At 41.6% G+C, this 22,590-nt stretch overlaps 1 protein-coding gene and 2 long non-coding RNA genes across 3 annotated transcripts in view; 2 read left to right on the forward strand and 1 right to left on the reverse strand.

The window, feature by feature from the left end:
* The window catches only part of LOC142376981 (dynein axonemal heavy chain 8-like), a 54,765-nt gene extending 39,869 nt beyond the window's left edge, over positions 1 to 14,896 (reverse strand). Inside the window, exon 1 of the mRNA XM_075460684.1 lies at positions 14,857 to 14,896. Within this exon, the coding sequence (XP_075316799.1) occupies positions 14,857 to 14,896 (40 nt within the window). The remainder of the gene's footprint in view (positions 1 to 14,856) is intronic.
* A 4,239-nt stretch (positions 14,897 to 19,135) lies between these two features.
* LOC142377488 (uncharacterized) lies at positions 19,136 to 20,591 on the forward strand. Its single transcript, XR_012769518.1, has 3 exons — positions 19,136 to 19,224; positions 19,878 to 20,115; positions 20,385 to 20,591. It is a non-coding gene; the product is annotated as an uncharacterized LOC142377488 (long non-coding RNA).
* Positions 20,592 to 21,254: 663 nt separating this feature from the next.
* Positions 21,255 to 22,179, forward strand: LOC142377489 (uncharacterized). Its single transcript, XR_012769519.1, has 3 exons — positions 21,255 to 21,301; positions 21,407 to 21,587; positions 22,068 to 22,179. It is a non-coding gene; the product is annotated as an uncharacterized LOC142377489 (long non-coding RNA).
* The last annotated feature ends 411 nt before the right edge of the window (positions 22,180 to 22,590 follow it).

Below are 22,590 nucleotides of genomic sequence, written 5' to 3' on the forward strand. Positions count from 1 at the left end.
AAAGTTCTATGTAGCTTTAACTAACACAGAGAATGCAGAACCTTTTCATGTCTAAAACTGTTTGAAATCATATCAAAAACTTGCTTTTTCTCACTTTAGTAAATGTTGAGCACTATGTTTAACACTTTTTTCATGTCTTATGTAGATCCTGGTTGTAAATAGAACACATTATGTATATCATTTTATAGAATAAAAACACAAGAACACAAGCATACTGTGACAAACATTGAGACTCCTGCCACCAAATACAACATTTTGTTGTAAAAGATCTGTGCCAACACTGATGTTCAAGTTTATATCTGAAATGTTTAACTTTGTTTGGGTAGTCCATTGAGATTAGTTTGGTGTCCATAATTTGTCATTATTGTCTTCAGAGTTTAGAAGTACATCAAAAACCATTCGGACATGATGCAGTATACTACATGCATGCTTTTGCCTCTGATAAATATGAGTTCTTATCCATTTACAGTGAAAGCTTAAGATATTACCTCCTAAATGTAATTTTCTCTTTCTTAATTTAGGCTTTTCTCATTTCTTGAGATGATTTGGAATAAAATACTCTTGTTGATATGTTTATATTTTCCAGAAAACCTCTCAGGTTTTAAATTGCTCAGATATGAATAGCTTAGAAAGCCTGACATGCAGTTTATAGAAATTTCAGTGTCTGAGGAAGCAAACAGACAATAGGTTACCGAGGTTGAGTTAACAGGTAATCAACATTGTCTAAAATGGCTCTTCTAACTTTGCGCAAATGTTTAAACAGAGCTTTCATAAAGTGATGAAAGACACAGCTTCCCATAACAGTTTAGTTGTCTTTTTATTACTCTGGTTATTCAATAATCAATTGCTTGCGTGCACTGCATGTGTGCTCAGAATTGTTTGGGAATGAAAATATCTGAAAAACGCGCAGGCATGAAGGGCCCTTGTGAAAAACTCTTTGCTGAAGTTCTATGTTTACTGTTGAACCGTGGATTAGATCAGTAACAAAGGGACATTTTAGGAAGTCCCACGTCAAAGCAAACGTTACTAAAGGGTGGGGGCTGTTTTCATTTAGCCATAAAGGATGTTTCACAGGTGTGGTGGTTAGCACCGTTGCCTCACAGCAAGAAGGTTCCAGGTTCAACTCCCAGCTGGGGCCTTTCTGTGTGGAGTTTGCATGTTCTCCCCGTGTAAGCGTGGGTTCTCTCCGGGTACTCCGGCTTCCTCCCACTGTCCAAAAACATGCATGTTAGGTTAATTGGTGTCTCTAAAATTGTCCTTAGGAGTGAGTGTGAGCGTGTATGGTTGTTTGCCTCATTTGTCTCTGTGTGGCACTGTGATGGACTGGCGGCTTGTCCAGGGTGTACCCCGCCTCTCGCCCATTGACCGCTGGGATAGGCTCCAGCCCCCCCGCGACCCGACCGACGGATTCAGCGGTATAGAAAATGGATGGATGGATGTTTCACACTATATTGAACGTTATTAGTTTAATTTGTCTATATTCATGTCACTACTCGCAATTTGGTATCATGACAAGGTGTGAAATCTTCAAATAAATAAAGAAACAAAGAAATAAAAGTTTGCTTGAACACATGCAGACCCTGTGTTACAAACTGAACTGCTACCTGGAGACAAAGACCAAAATGAACAGGCACCAACACAGGTTTGGGTGAAAATGAACAGAGAGAGTTAGTAAGTAAAGTCACATGACCTGGCCTCAATCAAGGTTGTCAATTGAGAGCACACTCAGATAGTTAAGGCCCTCAACAAGCATCAATCAACACCCCCACTTGTTCTCACATTTACAACAAGAAAAACAAAAACATTGCAAAGAGCAAAATCACATTTTGGTTCGGCAATCACCTAAATAGAAACCTAGAAAAGGCAAGAAGCTTCCCTTTTGTAGCTGGTTTTGTCATTTGGTCAGCAACCATTTGATCTGTTGGGCAATACTCCAAAAACACATCACCATTTTTTACAGTAGATCTTACAAAATGATATTTGATGTCAATGTGTTTGCATCTCTGTCGGCTAAAGGGATTCTTTGCCAATGCAATTGCCCCCTGGTCATCTTCATAAATTACAGGTACATCATAATGAGAGTCAAGATGTTTAAGCATTTGAGACAGGTACAAACATTCTTGTGTAGTGACAGCTAACGCCATGTACTCAGCCTCACATGTTGACAGTGCTACAGTTGGCTGCTTTTTGGTCTTCCAAGAAATCAGAGGACCATTCTTACATAGGCTAACACAATAACCAGATCTACTACGTCGGTCAGTTGCATCTCCTGCCCAATCCGAGTTACCCAGGCTCCGCCCTCGCAGTGACGCAACACCTTCGGCTCTGCTACACTTACTCAGGCCAACTGCTCATTCAGGTGGATTCGAGTTCCCGAAAAAATGGGAACTCCACCCACTTTGTCGGGAAGCAATCGACTTTGAGCAGCGCCAACGGCCCAGGGTAGAGGCGTGTTCAAGGTAGTGACGTGATTGAACTGCCACTCAACCCATGGATTGTACACGGAAGCGCTTCATTCAATATCAACATGGAGCAGCGTCAAGCTTTTGACACTGCTGTAGATGCTGTAAGAAAAGTGTTCGACGGGAGATTCTCGTTAAAAATCGAGCAAAGAACAGCCCTTGAATCATTTCTTGACAGGAAAGACGTTTTTGCCTTGCTCCCTACTGGCTTTGGTAAGAGTTTAATCTACCAGTTAGCCCCGCTGGTAGTTAAATCATACGTCAGAGGAAAGAGTGGTGTAATTGACTTAAGCTTAGGCACAGCCTTTTCTGGCCACAACCAGTAGCAACCCGAGGGAGGCGGGTTGACCAGGCCATTTCGAATCGTATTCGTTATGGTCTTGGTCAGACCAGAATCTCGAAGAGATTTGAAAGTCTATGTTAATCAGGCTAAATCCGAGTCACTATAAGCCACCAACTGTAACCCATCATCACATTTCCTGTAACACAGCATCTTGTCAATTGTGCCTTTCAGATATTTCAGTACATGTTTTACAGTCGTCCACTGCTCTTCTGTTGGCGCACTGAAATATTGTGAAAGTTTACTTACGACACAACTCAAATCTGGTCTAGTGCATGAACTAAGATAGATTAGGCTACCCACTGCTTCTCTGTATTTCCTGAGGTCACTCATCTTTTCATCGTCATCAACTCATTAAGAATGATCTTAAATTCTAAATGACAAAACAGTAACATACAAACTATCAACACAAAATTAAATGAGCCTTGAAAATTCACTAAACATGAGCCCTTTTAAACAGCCAGTCATGTACTGCCCTAAGGGGTTAAACACATTAACTGGGTGGGTCAAACTATGAGTGCCCCCTATTATTTGGTGAAGAAGGCCTACATTCAATCCCACAGGGTGGATGAAGGATCTGCCAGCCAGACTCATTCATTTTTTTGGTCAGAGTTCAAACTGGTTAAAATGGGTTTTAACCAGTAAAACTTTAATCAAGTGACATACTTTAGTCAGCCTCCTTCAGATATGTTCTACAACAACTTTTGAAACATCGATACGCGTAACCTGCATGAAGATGTAATGTTGAGATAACCTGTTAAACCCTAAAGTGAGCATCATTTCCTTAGAGAACTCTTTAGTGCTGCTGGGATTATCCCCCCTGCAGATTGTCCATGGGCCTTGTCCGAACAGAGTAAGCAGGGCAGGGCCTTTGTTAGAGCCTTTCAGACAGAGATACCCCTCCCCGATTCCCCCTGATCCCGAGGCGAGATTGGTCGGGTATCCGTAATTGAGTCATCTGACTCGGTCGGACCTTGCCTTCCACAGCTGAGTAAACCAGCACAAAGAAACTCTGGCTACTTTCCAGGTTAAGTGTGCCGCGTGTGTGCACAATTCCAGCACATTAGCCCCATGCTGTTAAGATGCAAAACACTTTTACTTGACCTCTGAGATGCCCGTGGCTTCTTTCTGTTAGCCTCATTCAGACAGAGCTAAGCCCATAAGAGACAAAATGCTGCTAAAGATGAGTTGAACCAAAAAGCATGGAGATTGAGAGACTGGAGAGACTGCAGCACCAGCAGAGGAATGATAGATTCTTCTTCTGATCTATAAATACCACAGTTAAATAGTTCTGGAAAGCTTGCGGACTTCCACCATGTTTCAATCAAAGCAGTCTCTCCGGCATCAATCTCAGGTGTACTCACACAGAAAAAAATTGAATTGAATTGAATTGAATAACTTTACATTAAAGCTGCAGTCTGCAGGATTTGTTGTTGTCATACGTAAAGTCCTACTTTTTGGCATTTTAAGAGTTTATATGATCTATCAGAACGCTTGAAGTTGAAAACGGTGACCTCCGTAGTCGCAAAATGCAAGAAATGCTTATTTTTTAACCGAAAAATAAAAAGTTATTCATCTTTCTGTCCCGCCCCTTCAAAACACATGAGAACTCGTGCACGTAGACGTGCATGCCAGATGCGCCTACACGACTCCTCATTCATCAACTCACCTGTCATTTGCGATCATGGAAGACACAGTAAGTAGACTAGCCCGTAATGAAGTTCAATAGTCCAGGTAAATAAGCGTGGGGACGAGCCTACCTTGTATCGCGCGTGCACAATCGGTGATTGACAGGCAGCAGAGCCCAGCTCGTAAACCTGATTGGTTACCTTTTACCGGTCCGGTCTGCAATTTTGTAAACAAACCTGCTGGCTTTGGAGGGACCTAGCGGGACATATAGGGGACCTAGAGAACTCATTTTTTTTTGTATTGGGGTATTTAATGTACTACTTTCAGAATCCCCGGACAGTTCCAGGCATTATGCTTGAAAAAGAGTTGCAGACTGCAGCTTTAATGCCAGCAGTGATCCCAGCAGTCTTCAGAAGTGCAACACGCTGAAAGAATAACAGGGGAGGCCTGTGGTTGCAAGAAAAGCTTCAAAGTTGCTTGATCTGTACGTTTCCATTTTTTACTAAGACTGAGGTGCCCAATATGATGGATTCTATAAGAGAAACATTATTTTACGTGCACATCTCCTGCAAAACAACTTAGTAAAAGACATTAAAGCAGACATTGTTCCCCGTGATGCATACGAAAGCCATGGGGTTCAACTGGTCGTTCAACTGATTTTACACCTTCAGCGACGTGTTTTTTCACTTTTAATGCAATAAGCAGCATGACTCCACAGCCAAAGTCTTAATGACAATGATTTTGCTTTACTTTTACCTGTGCGGATGATACTCAAACAACAGCTTCCCATCCATCATATGGAAAATAATGTTAAACATCTGCTCTTACTTTTCCTCCAGCAGGTGGCTCTTTGATCAAGTATAAAAATGTGCCGTCAGTCCCTGACAAAAAGAGTCTGCTTATAAGTTCAGATGGATGTGGACTGACATGTTTATAATTTCTAATGAGATTAACACTCTAGACTAAAAGTTGGATCAATGATTCTGACACAACATATCAAACGGGATCTTTTTGCACACGTACCGACGTGATGCTTGTTAACAAAATGAAACACAAGTTGATGTTGCTCAGTGGTGGGGCTTCTCACAACAGCTTTAAACATACCGGGATCTTCAGACACTTTGATTGAATAAAAATGGACATAATATGCAAGTTTCAGCAACGGATCATAATTGAAGGCCTTAAAAAACAACCCATACATGCAGTTATTTTTCACTTTTATGACATAAAAATCCAAAAAAACAGACACATGTCAAAGTTGTAACACAACAAAATAAAGATGCCAAAGGGGATGGGCAGCTTTACAAAGTAGTTTGTGTTCACATCTGGTGATCATTATGCCAACCAAAGCTTTCACTGCTTTGCTGCACACATAAGAAAATATATGAGAACAAACATTAAGGCTGAAGAAACACACGAGGCAGTTAAGCTGATCGTTATTGTATCCAGTGGATAGTAGGTCAAAAGGAAAGTGAGTATGAAGAGGGTACAGATGAGAGAGCACTGGAGCCACCTCGTATGTAAATGATCACTTCTCAACATAACATGTGGAAAGTGTGCGGCTCTCCTGCTCTTGTGAAATAAACAAATCAGCCTTTTCAGAATGCTGATAAATAGCGCAGAACAATTCATTTGAATAACAGCTTACCACCTGAGATCAGGTGTCAGCTATGAAAAGATGTGAACGTAATTAAAGGGTTTGAAAGGGCTGGCTATTCCATAAGAACAGCTTGTCATGCTTTCAAGTGGACAAGGGCCCCAGCATTTAACCCCAGCAGCTTTGAGGAAAGTCTAAGTGCATCTTCAGCCAGCCTGTTGTTGCTTTTTATTCTTGGAGAAATCACTTGGCCTGATCTGACTCTCCTGAGTGGATATAATGAGGAGGAGGCGTGCATCATCACCAGAAAACAATTACGTAGGTGCTTGGGAACCAAACAGACTGTACGGGCAGAATATTGCATTATCAGCAACAGTAGCTGTGAAGAATAAATGGCGTATAAATAAATTGATCAAATAAAATCACACAAATATGTGGTTTGTGTCTGCAATGGGAAATGGTACAACTGACATTCTGCCCCCGTCAAATGATTCTACATCAGTCCCCCAGCTCAGATGGGGGATGTAAACGTAAAACCCAATGGACATTGTTGCTGAATGTGTCGTGCTCGGGTCTGCTGGACAAACATTTACAAACCAAAACTTCTCAAAAGGAGGCCCTGAAGCTGACATGACCGATCCATTTCACCCGTCTGCACAGCAGCTGGAGGCTCAAAGTCCACCTATTTAGGACCAACTCCTGTGGTCCAGTCAAAAATAATAAACTATATTTTTCATGCTCAACAGAAACTGTGGTCCGTCACATCCTGTAGGATGGTCCAACGGCATTCCTTCCTGTTTCAGAAGTGATGGTGTTTGGTCCCAGTGGCTCTTGCAAATCCCCTCCTGTTGACTTGGGCCCCTTGGTGCAATACAGGAAGCCAACAGTCGCAAACTTGGGTTTTAAGATGGACAGTGATTTTAAATTGGACCGGCAAATTGGTGCAATAGTGAAGTCCAGCTTTTTTTGTATCTTAGTCTCAGTGTATCTGGTCTTAGGTGAAGCCCTTCCTTGCACATACGCACTTTGAAACAGTAATCAACGCCTTTATTACATCTCGGCTAGATTACTGCAATGCACTTTATTCAATTCAATTCAATTCAAAAATACTTTATTTATCCCAGAGGGAAATTAAATGTTGATGTAGCTCAATTAAATCAAAGAGTTATTATAGATGCTGATGGCTGTGGGCAGGAAAGATTTCCTGTAGCGGTCCGTTTTGCATCCAAACTGAAGAAGCCTTTGACTGAAGAGACTCTGTTTTCTGATAACAGTCTCATGGAGAGGATGTTCAGGGTTGTCCATAATTCTCTTGATTTTATGCAAAATCCTTCTTTGCATTATTGTCTCCAGAGGTTCCACAGTCGTCCCCAGAACAGAACCAGCCTTCCTTATCAGGTTGTTGAGTCTTTTTAGGTCCCTGGTTCTGATGCTGCTGCCCCAACAGATGATGCAAGAGGAAATGACGCTCTCAACAACAGACTTGTATTCTGAGTTGTACGTGGTACCGATAACAGATTAGATAAATTCACCCAGCAGGTTGACTGTTTTCGATTCCTTCTTTTACGAACTAATAGAACATACAATAGTGTGTGTGTGGTGCTGGTGCTCCTTTTCTATACAGTGTTGTGTGTGTTGGTGAAATATTGCTTTGCTTATCCCTGGCTTGGGTCTGTGGGACCCATTTTCAGGTTTTGCTGAAGGAAAATGGTATGAATACTTTTTTCACAATGAGATTCACTGGCCAGAGCTCAGTGCTACGCCGTGTGCTACCCCACCTCAGCATGCTGATAGCCCAGCTGCTGATACAACCTCCACACCAACAGGGCCTCCAGTCACCTCACGCTATGGTCGGATTACCAGGCCACCTAAAAGACTGGATCTCTGAAGGGAAAGAAAAATATGTATTCTGGTTGTTGCCAAATGTTTATGTTTGTTTATGAAGTTGCTGCTGCCAGTATAAAACCAGTTGTATTATGTTGCCAAATGTTTATGTTGTTGTCGCTGCCGGTATAATGTACAACAGTGATAGGTTTTGGCATGATAAAACAAGTAACTTTCTTGAGTACTCAGTAGGCCTTTGTTTCAGGTCTCAGTTCATATGCCATTGCTTTAATTAAGAAAAGGGAGATGTTGCAGGACATGTGCTGCCACCTAGCCTGGCGACGCCATCCTACGTACTTCCGCCCAAAGATTTTGGCTCCGCACATAGTCTGGCCAAATCCCCCTACCTCGGTTCGCTCAGTGTTTTGCCAATCAGCAAACAGTTGCGAGTGGTGACGCAGAACTCACGCGCGGAGTCCATTGTAGTCCATATAATTGTAGTTCAACCGCAGCGGAAATCAACATGGTGACGGAAGAACGCTAGAAGCTATCCATGAAGTTGTCTCAACTCTGGAGATCATTACACAATTAAAACGAGAGCAAGAGGAATGCCTCGTCAATTTTGTTAGTGGCAAGGATGTCGTAGCTCTCCTTCCAACTGGCTTTGGGAAAAGTTTGATTTATCAAATGGTACCGGTATAATGAAAGCGGATGTGGGAAGCGTGATTCGCGAGCTAGAGCCTCGCGAGAGTAAGCATGAACCTCGGCGCATAACCAACGTCATTTCTAAACATTATCATTGGTTAAGGGAACTCCGTTACTCCAATAAATTTAAGTTGCTGGGTAAGGTCCCGCCCTCCATGGAAACGGATTCCTCTTGGGTTTTCCCAGACTGTTTGACAGAGTCAACAGTCGGCTTTCGCCCAGGCTAGCTGCCACCTGCCTTTATAAATGTGTTGCTGCTGCTATCTGTCTTTGTTATGTGGTACTGCATCGGTGGTTCTCCTGGTGTATGTTTACCCACTGTAACTTGCGCTCTGCTGTTTTACAACATGAATAGTCAAGTATACCAGCACCACTGTGTCCTCGTTCATGAAACAAAGTGTGTGTGTGTGTATATATATGTATATATTAGTGGTGGGCATAGATTATTTTTTATTTATAATAATTTGTAAAAGTGATGTATATCTTGTATAACAAATTGTAAATAACAACATGTTTATTCGTGTTCCTGCCCTCTCTTTCCTCATGTTTTTTTCCGCGGGGGTGCTGCATAGCCGCGGGGCCTTTAAGAATTGAACATTCTAAATGTGACGTCACGAGCTACCAAAGCTACCAAAGCAAATTCTCAAGCGAAGCTTCTCCAGCGAGTCAGCAACATTAGGGCAGACCAGTTTATTCACATGCATGGCTCCAGCAGTTTCTCTAGCTACGCCAACTTCTCATATTCAGCACTTGTTGGGAGGGCCAGATGGTGCTGCTGTTGAGATAGCGTTGTGTGCAGTGCGTCTCTGTTGCGCCACACGCGCAGTATCCTCCCTGCGGCCACCATATTAGGAGCGCTGTCTGTTCCAACAGGGCAGATTTTGTCAACTATCCCCCACAGATAAGCGACCTCCATAAACTGCCTAGCACAGGCTTCTGAAAAGTAGCGTTCTTCTGTTTTAATCACACCTAACGGCAGACAAAGTACATCGGCCCACACCCGAGCTAAAATATCAAGGTAAAAGTCATCACAGTTTGCTTAGGCTACCTATTTTGACCCAGTTCCCAACCCAACTTTGAGAATAGATTAACGGCGATATTTTTTATATCGCCCGATAAGACTCTCAAATTATCGCAGCACGTTAACGCCGATAACGGCCCACCACTAGTGTGTGTGTGTGTATGTGTATATATATATATATATATATATACATATATATATATATACATATATATATATATATATATATATATGTATAGTGTGCGTACTGTAAAAAAGCATAAAATCTATCTCTCTTTGTTTCTACATTGTCCTGCTTTTTTGTCCTTCGCCAATCACATCGGTGGTTTTTGACTGCTGGGCGTATAAAAAGAAAAAACACATGAAAGATAATGTTGCTAATATTTTGCTAATGTCTCTTCAGGCTCCCACCAGCTGCAACATCCCACCTGGGCCAGCCACACCCACCACCTCCACTGGGACGTCATACCGCTCGGTATACTTTCATACTCATGTAACCTAGCTGGCTGTTTGTTTGTTTGTTTGTTTTCTGTGTGGTATACTGTTTCCGTTTTGTTTCCAATCATGGTGGCATATTTTACACTAACACGTGACAATATAATAACGTCTTTGGTATTTTGTTTATATTTTAAAACTCCTCAGGGTTCCTGCTCCAGCGCTACCATACCTTTACCAGCAACAGACCTTGCTCAGTAAGTACTCATTCATATTCATGTTCATATTTGTTTGATTTACTTCTCATTTACCTCTCAGTAACCTCTCATCTTTGATGGTCCATGTTATTTAGTTAAACATTCCTTAAATAAACAAACAGTACAATCTATAATTCTCTTCAGTCAGAAAGATGATGAGTGATGTGAATGCTCATCTGTTAGGTCTATAATTTCCTCTTGAATAACCCTTGTTTGTTATAGAAACATGCCAAATGTCATATTCTTTGCTGTGTTCTAGAATGACTAACAAGGAAGACATCAGATTTCCAAAGAGGAGCTTGAACATGTTCTTTCACTGAAAACCACCTTTACAGAAGCGGCATCTATTCTTTCAATCTCGAGGCCAAATTTCTACAAGTTACTGCAAGACTATAACATCCCAACGTCAAAATTTAAGAGCATCAGTGATCAACAATTGGATCTTGAAGTGTCACAAATAAAAACTGAACACCCAAATATTAGAGAAGTGATGCTTATGGGGCATGTCCGCTCCAAAAACATTGTGGTTCAAAGACAACGTGTAAGAGATTCACTGCTAAGGATGGACCCAGTTGGTGTCTTAGCCAGGAGAAGAACAGCAATAGTTCGGCGAGTGTACTCTGTCCCACATCCAAATTTTATATGGCATGTCGACGGAAATCACAAGTTGATTAGGTGGAAATTGGTTGTTCAAGGTGCCATAGACGGCTACAGTAGGATGTTGATGTGTCTTCACTGTTCCAACAATAATCGTGCTGAAACTGTGAGAGACCACTTCACTGCAGCTGTTGGACAGTTTGGCAGACCACTGCACATCAGGACTGATCACAGAGGAGAGAACGCTCAGATTTGGGAGGACATGCATGCAAGCAGGGCTGAAGGCTCTGTCTTAACAGGAAGTTCTGTACACAACCAGAGGATCGAGCGTTTTAACCGAGACTTGAACAAAAACTGCAGCCATATTTATGCACCCATTTTTTATGAACTGGAATCCCTGAGTATCCTAGACATAGATAATGCAACAGACCTATTTTGTCTCCATTACCTCTTTCTACCCAGAATCAACCGTACTTTGGAGGAATTCTAAGCTGGATTTAACAATCACTCTATCTCAGCTAAAGGAGATAGAACACCAGTTCAGCTTTTTAGTCTGGACAATGATTTGCCTCATCTTCACAACCCAGAACTCTCAACAGCAGGGATAGTTTTTTGTTCCTCACCAAACTCTAGAAGAGGATTTTCCCCATTGAATGGCAGGGATTTGCAAGAACTGAATGATGCCATTAACCCTCTTCTACATGACAACAACAATGGCAAAACATTGTTTCAGAGAACACAACAGTTTATTTTGGATAAACTTGTAAATGTGTGATCTCAGCATAACATGGACAACTGGGTAACATTAGCCTCATTGCACTTTCAAAAGTCCACTTTTGTAAAGAGCTTGAGGAGGAGTAGGATGAGGAGAAAGAACACATTCTTCAGTTTGTCACAACATATTCAACATCAGTGAATCTGAATAAACATGGCTTTCAATGGTGAGGAGGGGAATTAAAAAATGTGATCTGAAAAGTACTCCAAATTTCTACTTAAGTACCTTACTTGAGTAAATGTACATAGTTTCATTCCTTCACTACTGTTTGTTGAGTATAAAAAAACTAGTAACTCTAGTTGCTAATTTAACTCGAGTTAAATTCATAACAAGATGAAAAGAATGTGGAGCAAGATGGGAAAACACAAGCTATAGTCTTTATTTTTCAGCTTTTTTATGTAATGCAATTGAAACCACTGCTTTCTAATATGAACAAACTCTATATGCCTCAAATCTCCTCTATGGAATACATTTACACATGGACACCATCAGCCACTGGGCTGTAGTGGAAAGTTTTAGGGTTGTTACCATGCGAGGGGCAGAGGGTACACAGAACAACACAGCAGCCTGATGAACTGATTTCAGTGAATTATTAGTAGATTTACAGTAAAAATTAAAACTAGGACAGCACATTTATGCTAAAGTTGTGCTTGCAACAACAAAGCCTTTACTTGTACTTTAATGGTAGCTGTTAAACATCTCAAAACACAACAATACTTTAGTCCAGTTGTAGACAACATAAATACTAATAGCACCTCATATCCGAAACTAAAGAGTGGAATCCTGACATTTGTTTAAATGGTGCTGAATAAAAATCCATTCATTAATGCCACTAGGAAGCAGTAGTTGAATTCATCATCATCAGTCATTGTTGTTGCATTCACAAAAAGGTGAAGCTCGTTGGCACACGTATGTGCAGTGGGAAGATATCTGTCTTCATCATGAATAAATATTCATTTAGGAGTTGGATGAAAAACCAATGGCTGGGACTTTGCTGCTCCCTGTAGCAAACGCAAAGATGTGACCAGGGCTCAAAGTCTTCAGGAATGCCTCCTCCTCCTCGGTTAGAGTCCTGTCCCCATATGTGTCTCTCAGCTCTTTATCTAAAACAGAGGTCTTCAACAGGGGGTCCGCGGAGGTACTGCAGGGGGGTCGCGAAATCTTTGGTTGATTAGACAATTTTTAACATTTAAAAAAAAGAAATAAAAATTTTTTTTTTTTTTCAAACAATTTTTTCTCACAAATTTTGTGCACACGTGTGCCATTCACAGATGCTTTGAGGATTCATTGCCCCATCTACATGCATGTTTAAAGTTAAAATCTGTGGATTATTTGAATAGCTCAGTGTTGTATGCAAGATGTTTGTTTATAAATGGCAGTGGCACGGCAACCCTGTGCCTTGCACATGTTTAAAATAAAGACATGAATATATTAACCTGTGTATTATTTGAATAGCTTAGTATTGAATGTACAATAACAGAGTAGCTATATTTATAAACGGCACTAGGCCCCGTTAAATATAAAACACAATTGTATGCCATATTAATAGTCGGGGGGTCTCTGCTCCAACTCTCCATCAGTTTGGGGGTCCCTGGCCTGAAAAACGTTGAAGACCCCTGATCTGAAAGCAAAGGGAAACCAGTGTTGACTTGGAGACTCGGAAATACTCAGGTTTAAGAAAGACTGAATCAATGACTAATTGAATAACTAATGGTTTACTGTAGAGGTATTTTGGTGAAAAAGCAATGTTATTCTTACAAGCTATCATAACAACTGTATTCTTGTTACATGGTACATAAACATTAGATAGGCACAGCTTCATGAGTTGTAAAGAATAAAATAAATCTGTACGTTTCCTGGATTTCCTTATTGTATAATATACTGAATTAAAAATACAAACTTACTTTCAAGACATTGGAGAAACTCCCTAAATGTTCCCATCATCAACTCCTCCCTAACTCTTCCGTTGCTCCCCAGTACAGAGTAGCTTGGTTTGAGAATACCAGCTACAAAATCAGCTGCTCGACCTTTGACCTTTCCTGGTATGTCAAGCAGCACATGCAAGCTGGGGTTCTCTCTCAGGAGTGATAAAACCTAGAAGGAAATTCAACACCATAAATGAAAGGCCATAAAAATGAGTAGTTATGGTTAAATGTGGATATGACAATTCTTAGTAATTTTACCACAGCACGGAGCAAATATGATACAGAACTGTGAGGTGAATCTTACTCCATAGTGGGACAAGCCATCAATGAGTTGATCAAGACAGCTCTGCCGTTGCACAACAGTATGGTATAGAACTGCATTTTTCACAAACAAATCTCTGTTGGCCATGGTGACAACAAGTGGAAGACCCTCACCTTATATCGCCATTAGTCACAGCTGCTGACTGCTTTCTCCAAATCATCCTGCAAGGTTGCCTGTTGAACCTAAATATTACAGATCAGATCTTTAAAATCTTATTTTCTCAGGGTGGTCAGTGGTGTAGTGGGTTAAGCAGCCGCCCCATGTACAGAGGCTACAGTCCTTGCTGCAGTGGGCCCCGGTTCGAGTCCCGCACCGGACAGTCGTTTGCTGCATGTCTTCCCCCTCTCTCTGCTTCCTGTCTCTCTCCAACTGTCCTATCATTAAAGGCATAAAAAGCCCCCCCAAAAATCTTATTTTCTCAAATGACTGCATTTAATCAACATTTACAGAAGTACTATGTAGCATTTCACTTACACTTAGTTACCTACCAATGGCAAGAAAGTCATTTTTAGTTATTTATTGGGTAATATGAAACCAAAATTATTTTGATAATGCATTCTACCAAAATAAAAGTAACTGTACTGCTGTGGAATAGTCAAAAAAAGCAAAGGCTTGCTACAATAGTCTTCAGGTCAGAATATTGCCCATTACCTTTTTAGGTTGAAGGATGTCCCCAGACACAATGTAGTCCATGACACTCGGGGACAGGAATGCAGGTGCTTCAGCCCCTACAGTTATTATTACTGTAGACTTCATCCTGCCAATGGTTCCATACAGTCCATTTTGCAAGTGGAGAATGTTCAGTCTTGGTGTGCATCCATTTGGTGTGCCTGAAAGATTAAATAAATTAACACCGCATTCTGTATCGTGTACTCTGGCATTTTCAAACCAATATATTTAGAAAAAACCTTCAAAAGCTCCACTGTCTTGGAAGATAGGCTTCACCAGTAATCGGAAAAACTCTCGCCTGGGACCTCCAAGGTCGGCAGCATCTTCCTCAGCGTCATGTTCATGGCTTGCAAATGTGACATAAAGCATCATGTCACAGCTTTGTGCAAAACAGGTTCTCTTAAACACACGTTGGGCTGTTGGCCAAGCATTGGCTCGACTGATATAGATCTGTCTTGTTTCCGATGTTATAACTCTCTCACTGTGAGCTTGTAGAAGGCCTGCAACTTCTTCTTTGCTCGGCATTTCAGATGACCTATATTAAAGAAAAGACAATGACAAAGATAAACAGACCTTTGGCTACCTCTGCATTTACTCCACTATCACCTTCAGTGCATGAGGAATTGTTCCATGTTGTTTGCGATGTTTACGCTGGTGTAAACAAGAGTTTTACTGTAGTAAAAAAATACTTGTAACTCTTACTTTAGAATATTAACAGCACAGTCTTCTAGTAGACAACACTGAATTGCCTCTTCAAGATTCTCATCTTCCTCCAGATGAACAGGGCTGAGCAAACGAAGATAAACAGGGACAACAGAAAATTCAGCAGAAAGCCCAGAAAGAGAGAGAGAGAGACTTATATCAGAAGTTCATAATGTAAATAGACCAACATCTACACTGCTGTATTTCTATGAAGCCCAAACAATATCTTACACAACTTGTGCCACATTATAAGGAAACAATCGTCTCGGGTCCCCTGCCTGGCCCTGATTTTCTCTTGAGTGCTGCTCTCTGTCTCCTGACATCTGGCCTCACTGTCCCTTGGTGGTGAAGGCACTGGACTCCGCATTGCATAAAGAAAAGGAAGTCAAAGGGAAATATTTTTGTAATGATGTTAATCTAATCTTATCTAAGTGCAACTTAACCCTAATTCCATCTTTTAAGCGTGTTTCCTTTAAAAGGCAGCCTTTAAGGATTTAGGGTGAAGCAAAACTGAATGAGATGAGCAAGGTTTGAGAGTTGCCTCTCCCATTCGGTACAAATGACTGAATTGTGCTACTAAGCTCTGTCTACATCTCTTATAATGACTTGTAGGTAGATGAATGAAGACATCCAATCCAAATACAGTTTACAGGTCGCTTACAGTGATCCAACTGAGTCTGACAAAACAAAAACAAACTGCTGCTTAAATTCTGTCAGGTTGGCATTTAATGTTAAGCTTTGGTCACACTACATGACTTTCAAAGTCTTAAAGGGATAGTTCGCCTCTTTTGACATGAAGCTGTATGACATCCCATATTAGCAACATCATTTATGAACATTTTCTTACTCCCTGCTGCGTCCTGTGAGCCGAGTTCTAGCTGAGATTTGGCGTTGACGAAGGTAGTCCGGATAGTTGGCTGGGGTCACAAAAATAAAGCGTCTTGCTTCTCAAAACAATATCTGTTCAAAAGAGTAATACATTTGCATCACAAAATCGGTAGCCATAAAAAAATCAGACCTCACAATCGCATGGCGCTATTTCTCTCTCCCTTCATATCACTACAGGCTGTGTAAACCGAAAAGCAGACCGAGCAGTCCCCTGCTTCCGAGCAGTAAACACCGTAACAGGTGCAGCTGTCGCTATGAAGGGAGGCAAAAATAGTGCCAAGCGATTGTGAGGTCTGACTTTTTCTGGATAACCATTTTGTGATGCAAATGTATTACTCTTTTGAACGCATATTGTTTTGAGAAACAAGACGCTTTATTTTTGTGACCCCAGCCAACTAGCTGGACTACCTTCGTCAACGCCAAAACGAGGCCGGAACTCGGCTCACAGGACGCAGCAGGTTTTTTTTTTTTTTAAACCCTTCTGCTTGGGGTACCTAGCACACAGGTTCCAGGTAGCCAAGGTAACCAGTCAGGTTACGAGCGGGGCTCTGCTGCCTGTCAATCACCGATTGTGCACGCGCGATACAAGGTAGGCTCGTCCCCATGCTTATTTATCTAGACTATTGAACTTCATTACGGGCTAGTCTACTTACTGGCCCTCATTTATCAAGCCGTCGTAGAAAGCATCGTAGAAATGAGCGGAGAACTCGTCGTACGCAGAGGTTCAAGTGGGATTTAGAGAACATGCGTACCACACCAATCCCATCGTAAAATCGAGCGGCTGTTGATAAATCCGGCGGCCGAAATCCATCGTAATGATCCTAACCACGCCTTCTACAAAAAGGGGCTGAGAGGCCGCACCTCTAGAGTTTGCGACATGGATAGACGAAAGGCGGCAAAGAAACGCTGTCAACGCTGTTGACAGCCGTCCCAGCTGTCAACAGCGTCCAGGTTTGGATTTGAGTGCCTTGGGAGGAGAGGGTGGCTGGCGTGATCGGAGCTACGTCCTCATCGGGCGTGCCAGGGAAACTTGACACTGATGCGCCCATGCTAGAGCTCAAGAATGGTAAGAATGACTGCACACCCAAGACGTTTAAATAAAACAGTTGCTTTAATTTTCAACACAAATGAGGTTCCTAATCAAACTAATATTTTTCATTCACAGATGAATCCAAAATGGCATCCGGGTCACCTGACCCGCGCGACGAATACGCGGCCCGTCAACATCCGAAGCCTCTGCCTCTGCCCCCCGGTCTGCAGCGTCACACCGGCCAGCCGTGTTGACCACAGAGGTCCTAGAAAGACAAACAGAGATCGTGAAGTGGATGATGGCTTTAACACACACCGTGCAATCTATCGACAGTACATTGAAAGACATAAATGAAACACTGAAGTCTCAGAATAAATGCTGAAAGAAATCGTTGTTCTCCTTTCTTTTTTCCTTGAATAACAGAATGCTTACCGAAAGTCAGAATCGCTGAATAAGTTCCTCTCTCCTCCTGAGCGCTCTTGGCTGTGCAGGCTGGTGGAAGGGATCTCTGGGTGCGGGGTCCTCTGGATGTACATCTGGAAATGGCACTCCATTGTTTTGGGCAATGTTATGGAGATCCCCGCATGAAATAATAATGTTGCATACCTTTTCGGGCGTATAGGGTTCCCCCCGCAGCCGAGAGACAGATCCAGCTTTAGGAGCCATATACAGCTCTCCACAGGGGTACGCGTGCGCGAATGCGCAGTTAAAGCCCCTCTCTTGTTCGGTGTGAGGGTGCACGGTTGAATAATGAGCCATCACTCTCCCAATTACGGAGTTGTTGTTTAATTTATTTAATTTGCGTTTATGTTTATATTTATGTTGAAGTCAAATAAAACATGGGCCTTCTTTAAAGGTCCCATGGCATGAAATTTTCACTTTTTAAGGTTGTTTAACATTAATATGAGTTCCTCTAGCCTGCCTGCGGTCCCCCAGTGTCTAAAAATGACGATAGACCTAAACCATGCACTGGAAATTATTCTCTGCCTTTGGAAATGTGACCATGCAGAAGGCCTGCTCGAGAAAGCCGCCGCTTATGTCGTATGCCCGCTTATGACGTGGAGGTTGTTTCCACCCAGAGCCAATAAACTGCCTTTCCCCGCCCACAGCTCTTTGGCCAGCTCATTGTAAAATCAGTTGAAAGTCGGCGCAACGCCATCTTGATTTTTCTGCGTAGGATATCTAACACACCATGGCTGATCGAAAGCATAACATTTGCTCTGTACATGGATGTACAACGGATCTAAAAAATCTTTTTAAAGCTCCTGCATCAGAACCCCTAAAGAGCCAGTGGTCAGATTTTGTTTTTTCTGGGAAAGTGACAAAAGAACAGAAGAGATTTGTGTATGTGTGCGCCAAACATTTCACGGAGGATTGTTTCCAAAACTTGGGCCAATACCGAGCTGGCCTTGCCGATCGTCTTAAAATGAACCCTGGATCAGTACCAACTCTCTTTGGCCCAACTACAGACCTCGGACAAGTAAGTAATTTAACGCTCTATAATTGTCTTGCTTTTATGTATGTACAGTATAGTTAAATAGCTTGTTACCACAAGAAAGTGTCCTGAAAGTATCGTTAGCTCTGCAGCTAATAGCTAATGCAGCTACTGTCGCTAATGTAACAGTAAATAGCATGAGGTATGCGAGTGGACACCTCATTTACTGTAACGCCAGTGTTGTGTACTTATTTGTTGTTTTGATAGCCGTCCTGCTGTTGGTGTTATGGCGCGCACGATATCTGCCTTTCCCCTGATTAAAATGACTAGCACTACGTCCATCTTTGCAAACCAGAGCAATCAGCTGAGAATGTCAAAATCGCGATTAGCGATTAGCATAGGGCTAAGTCTTCAAACTTGCATTTGGAAGATAGACAAAGTAATAACTTGTACTAATTTGACCTTGTTGTATCTACACAGGCCAGCACATCAAGTGCTTTTATTCAGCTGCCTCTCAAGGGATGTTGCCTGCCAGACAGACCAACTGGAAACACATACTGTAGCCACACAGCTATCCTTTAGGACTTTGAAGGCCCACATCAGAAGTGAAGGTATTTTGACCCTGTATTTATTTTGCTTGAGAAAACAACAGAACAAAACTTTACTAAAGACCAGTGTTATATTTTGCATGTCTTACTAATGATCGCAAGAAAAATTATTACAATGCGTTGGATGCAGCCTGAGCCTCATACAGTGGCTCAATGGAGACAGAGGTGTAATCAAGTCCAAGTGATGGAAAATATGACTGCCATTCTACAGTTAAAATTACCCCTTTTCCTTAGGAGATGGACACCTGTCATTCTTTATATTGGTTAAGCATATAATTGTATAAGACGAATGTAACATAAGCTTGCAATCAAGGTGAACCTTTTTTTTTCTAATGTATTTTTATTTTAATTTTCAATTTTATTTGTATATGTGTGTTTTATGTATAATATTGTTATTATTATTATTTGTCTGTTTCTGTGTGGTGTGTTTGTTTGTATTGCCTATACGTTATTGGCAATAAAGTAAAAAAAAGAAAGAAGTGAAGGTATGTTCTAGCCACCTTCAATAAGATGAGATTAACTTTATTGTCCCACATGTGAAATTGGGTTAGAAGAGTGCTGTCACTGTATGAATACATCATATGTCATACACATGAATGACTTGACATATCAAACAAACATACATCCTGACGGTACAATGGTGATATTTGTTGCAGGTGTCCAGGCAACTGTCTCCTGCAAAGACTTTGGTGTTGGGACGTCCAATGTAGACCCTTTGTTCCTGTCATCAACACCAGTAAAGAGACCATCCAAAAGACCTCGATTGGATCTTGAGGAGGAGCAGGAAGATGATGCATTGGAGGGAAGCTCTTTAGTGGATACCCCAAAGGGACAGGATTCCACTTATGACCCTGCAGACTCTGTCACAGCGTCCGAAAACTCTACACTGAGGCTGTAAGTTATCATTATCTGTGTGTGAGTGTGAAGAAAATGTAGGGATTGTGAGAACTTTCATAATTTTTTTTTAATTGTATGGCATTCCAACATGAAGGATTGGTCTCAGCGAGACTGTTGTTGTTTATAGCATTACTTTTAGGATTATTTATGTGCATACAGATTATTCATCCGGCTTCAAGGAGTGTGCTGGTTTAAAGTACTGTCCAGATGAAAGCTCAATCTGATCAACTCAAAATGTGTTTTGCTTTCTTTGTGGTTTTATATAGAGAGGAGTCCTCCACTTCCACACACATCAAGAAGTACATAGTGTACGAGAACTGCATCATGCAGTTGTTTAATGCATGTCCGGTCTGCACACGGGCATGTGATGTGAAGACTCAAAGGCTGGGGACATTCCTGTCTGTGAAGCAGCGGTGTCCCCACTGCACATTTAGAAGACAATGGAATAGCCAGCCTATCCTGGGTAGCACGCCAGCTGGAAACATGCACCTTTCTGCCGCTGTGTACCTGAGTGGTGCATCTTTCATACAAATAGAAAAGGTAAAGTATGTGCAACTGTAGATACCGTAACTGAAATACTTGTATTTATATCAAATTACATGTATTATTTCTCCCCTCCACACCCAGGTCTTCAAGGCAATGAAGCTGGAGTTGTTTCGGTATGAAACATTTCGCCGGCATGCCAGAGCCTTCATTGAACCTGCAGTTATTCACCACTGGAAAGTCACACAGGATGTGAATCTGCAGCGGCTTACTCGGGAGGAAAAAGTCATACTCGGTGGTGACATGAGGGCTGATTCTCCAGGTATTGTTACTTGACTGAAGTATTGTATTTTGTACAGTGATATTGTTTGAAGTTCAAAGGAATGACAGCAGGCAGGGGGTGGTTTTATCAAGGTCTTTAGCTCCAACTATCTGTAGCCAAAGGCCAGCAATCAGAGTGTAATAGTGCTGGCTCTGAGACACACAAAAGCCAGGGACCAGGTCTGATGGCTCTAAGCAGTGTGTTGTTATGTGAAGTTATGAATTGCACCTAAATATAAGAATACATAATATGTATTGAATAGTGATTCCAAGTGTCATTATTTAAACTCAATTTTTAACAGGTCACTCTGCAAAATATGGGAGTTTCACCATGATGGATCTCCAAACTAACACCGTTGTGGACATTCAGTTGGTCCAGGTGAGTTGTTGAAATTGACTCTGTAAAGGGGTTATTTGCTGTAATTTAAAAATCAAGGTCCATAATACATTGTCTACTAATGTGTTTTTTTTTCTGTGGTGACAGAGCAACGAGGTTGGTGGTAGCTGCTATATGGAGAAAGAGGGCCTGACGAGGAGTCTGGCCTTGCTCGAGTCGCGTGACGTCAAACTGGATTGCATTGTCACCGATCGTCATCCTCAAGTTCAAAAGTTCCTCAGGGAGAGAAACATCACCCAGTACTACGATGTGTGGCACTTCGCAAAAGGTAACTATTCAGGTTTTCAGGTAACCTAAAGTACTTATGGCATCTGAGGTGGAAAAGACGCTGGCGTTCATCAGTGAATCAACATGTTTGGTCAAAGTCAGATGTTCAGAAATATCAACACCAAGATCTACTCTTTCCACCTCAGAGTCGTTAATCTGGACTGGTTGGTAGACTTTCTGCTGATATTGCCTGAAATCTATATATATCTCCTTAGTCTTGGTAACAATAGGAGTAGGTTGTTGTCTTGGCAACAGTTTGAAAGTCTATCTACCTCATTCAAGCAAGCCTGCTCATTTTTCTTAGAAATTAGGTCAACTACTGCTGTGTCATCAGAAAAATTGACAGCAGTGATGTTGGACAGTCAAATGCTGACATTATGAGTCAATATTATCAAATGCTTTGAAATTCTTTTTGAATTGCTACAGCATAGTTGTCACTCTTACTCTTTACTAAGTGGAATGTTGTTTGCTTTCATTTTAGGAATTTCAAAGAAACTGGAAGTCCTATGTAAGATGAAAGACTGTGAGAAACTGAACAAGTGGATGAAAAGCATCAACAACCACATATACTGGACTGCAGCTAATTCAACCTCAGGGCCAGAGAGAATTTCCAAGTGGAACGCGATCCTCAACCATATGCAAGATATCCACACGCATGAGAATCCTCTTTACCCCAAGTGTGAGCATGCAATCCGCACAACAACGGACAAAAAGAAATGGCTCCAAGCAGGTATCTCAACCAATATGCAGGCAAAATGTTAAAACAGCAAACAGACAAGCAAACAACGAGGTCATTGCTGTGATATTTGTTACTGTATTGTTTTCTAATAAGATATTTTGTTATTGTTTGCAGAAACTCCAGCTTTCTACAAGTTGGAGTCTCTGCTGACAAAGAAAAGAACGCTGAAGGATGTGGAAAAACTGAGCCTCCACCACCAAACGTCATCTTTGGAGGCTTTCCATGCAGTTATCCTTCGTTTTGCTCCAAAAAATGTAGTGTTTCC

This window comes from Odontesthes bonariensis, chromosome 3, assembly GCF_027942865.1.
Source record: "Odontesthes bonariensis isolate fOdoBon6 chromosome 3, fOdoBon6.hap1, whole genome shotgun sequence".
Lineage (NCBI taxonomy): Eukaryota > Metazoa > Chordata > Actinopteri > Atheriniformes > Atherinopsidae > Odontesthes > Odontesthes bonariensis.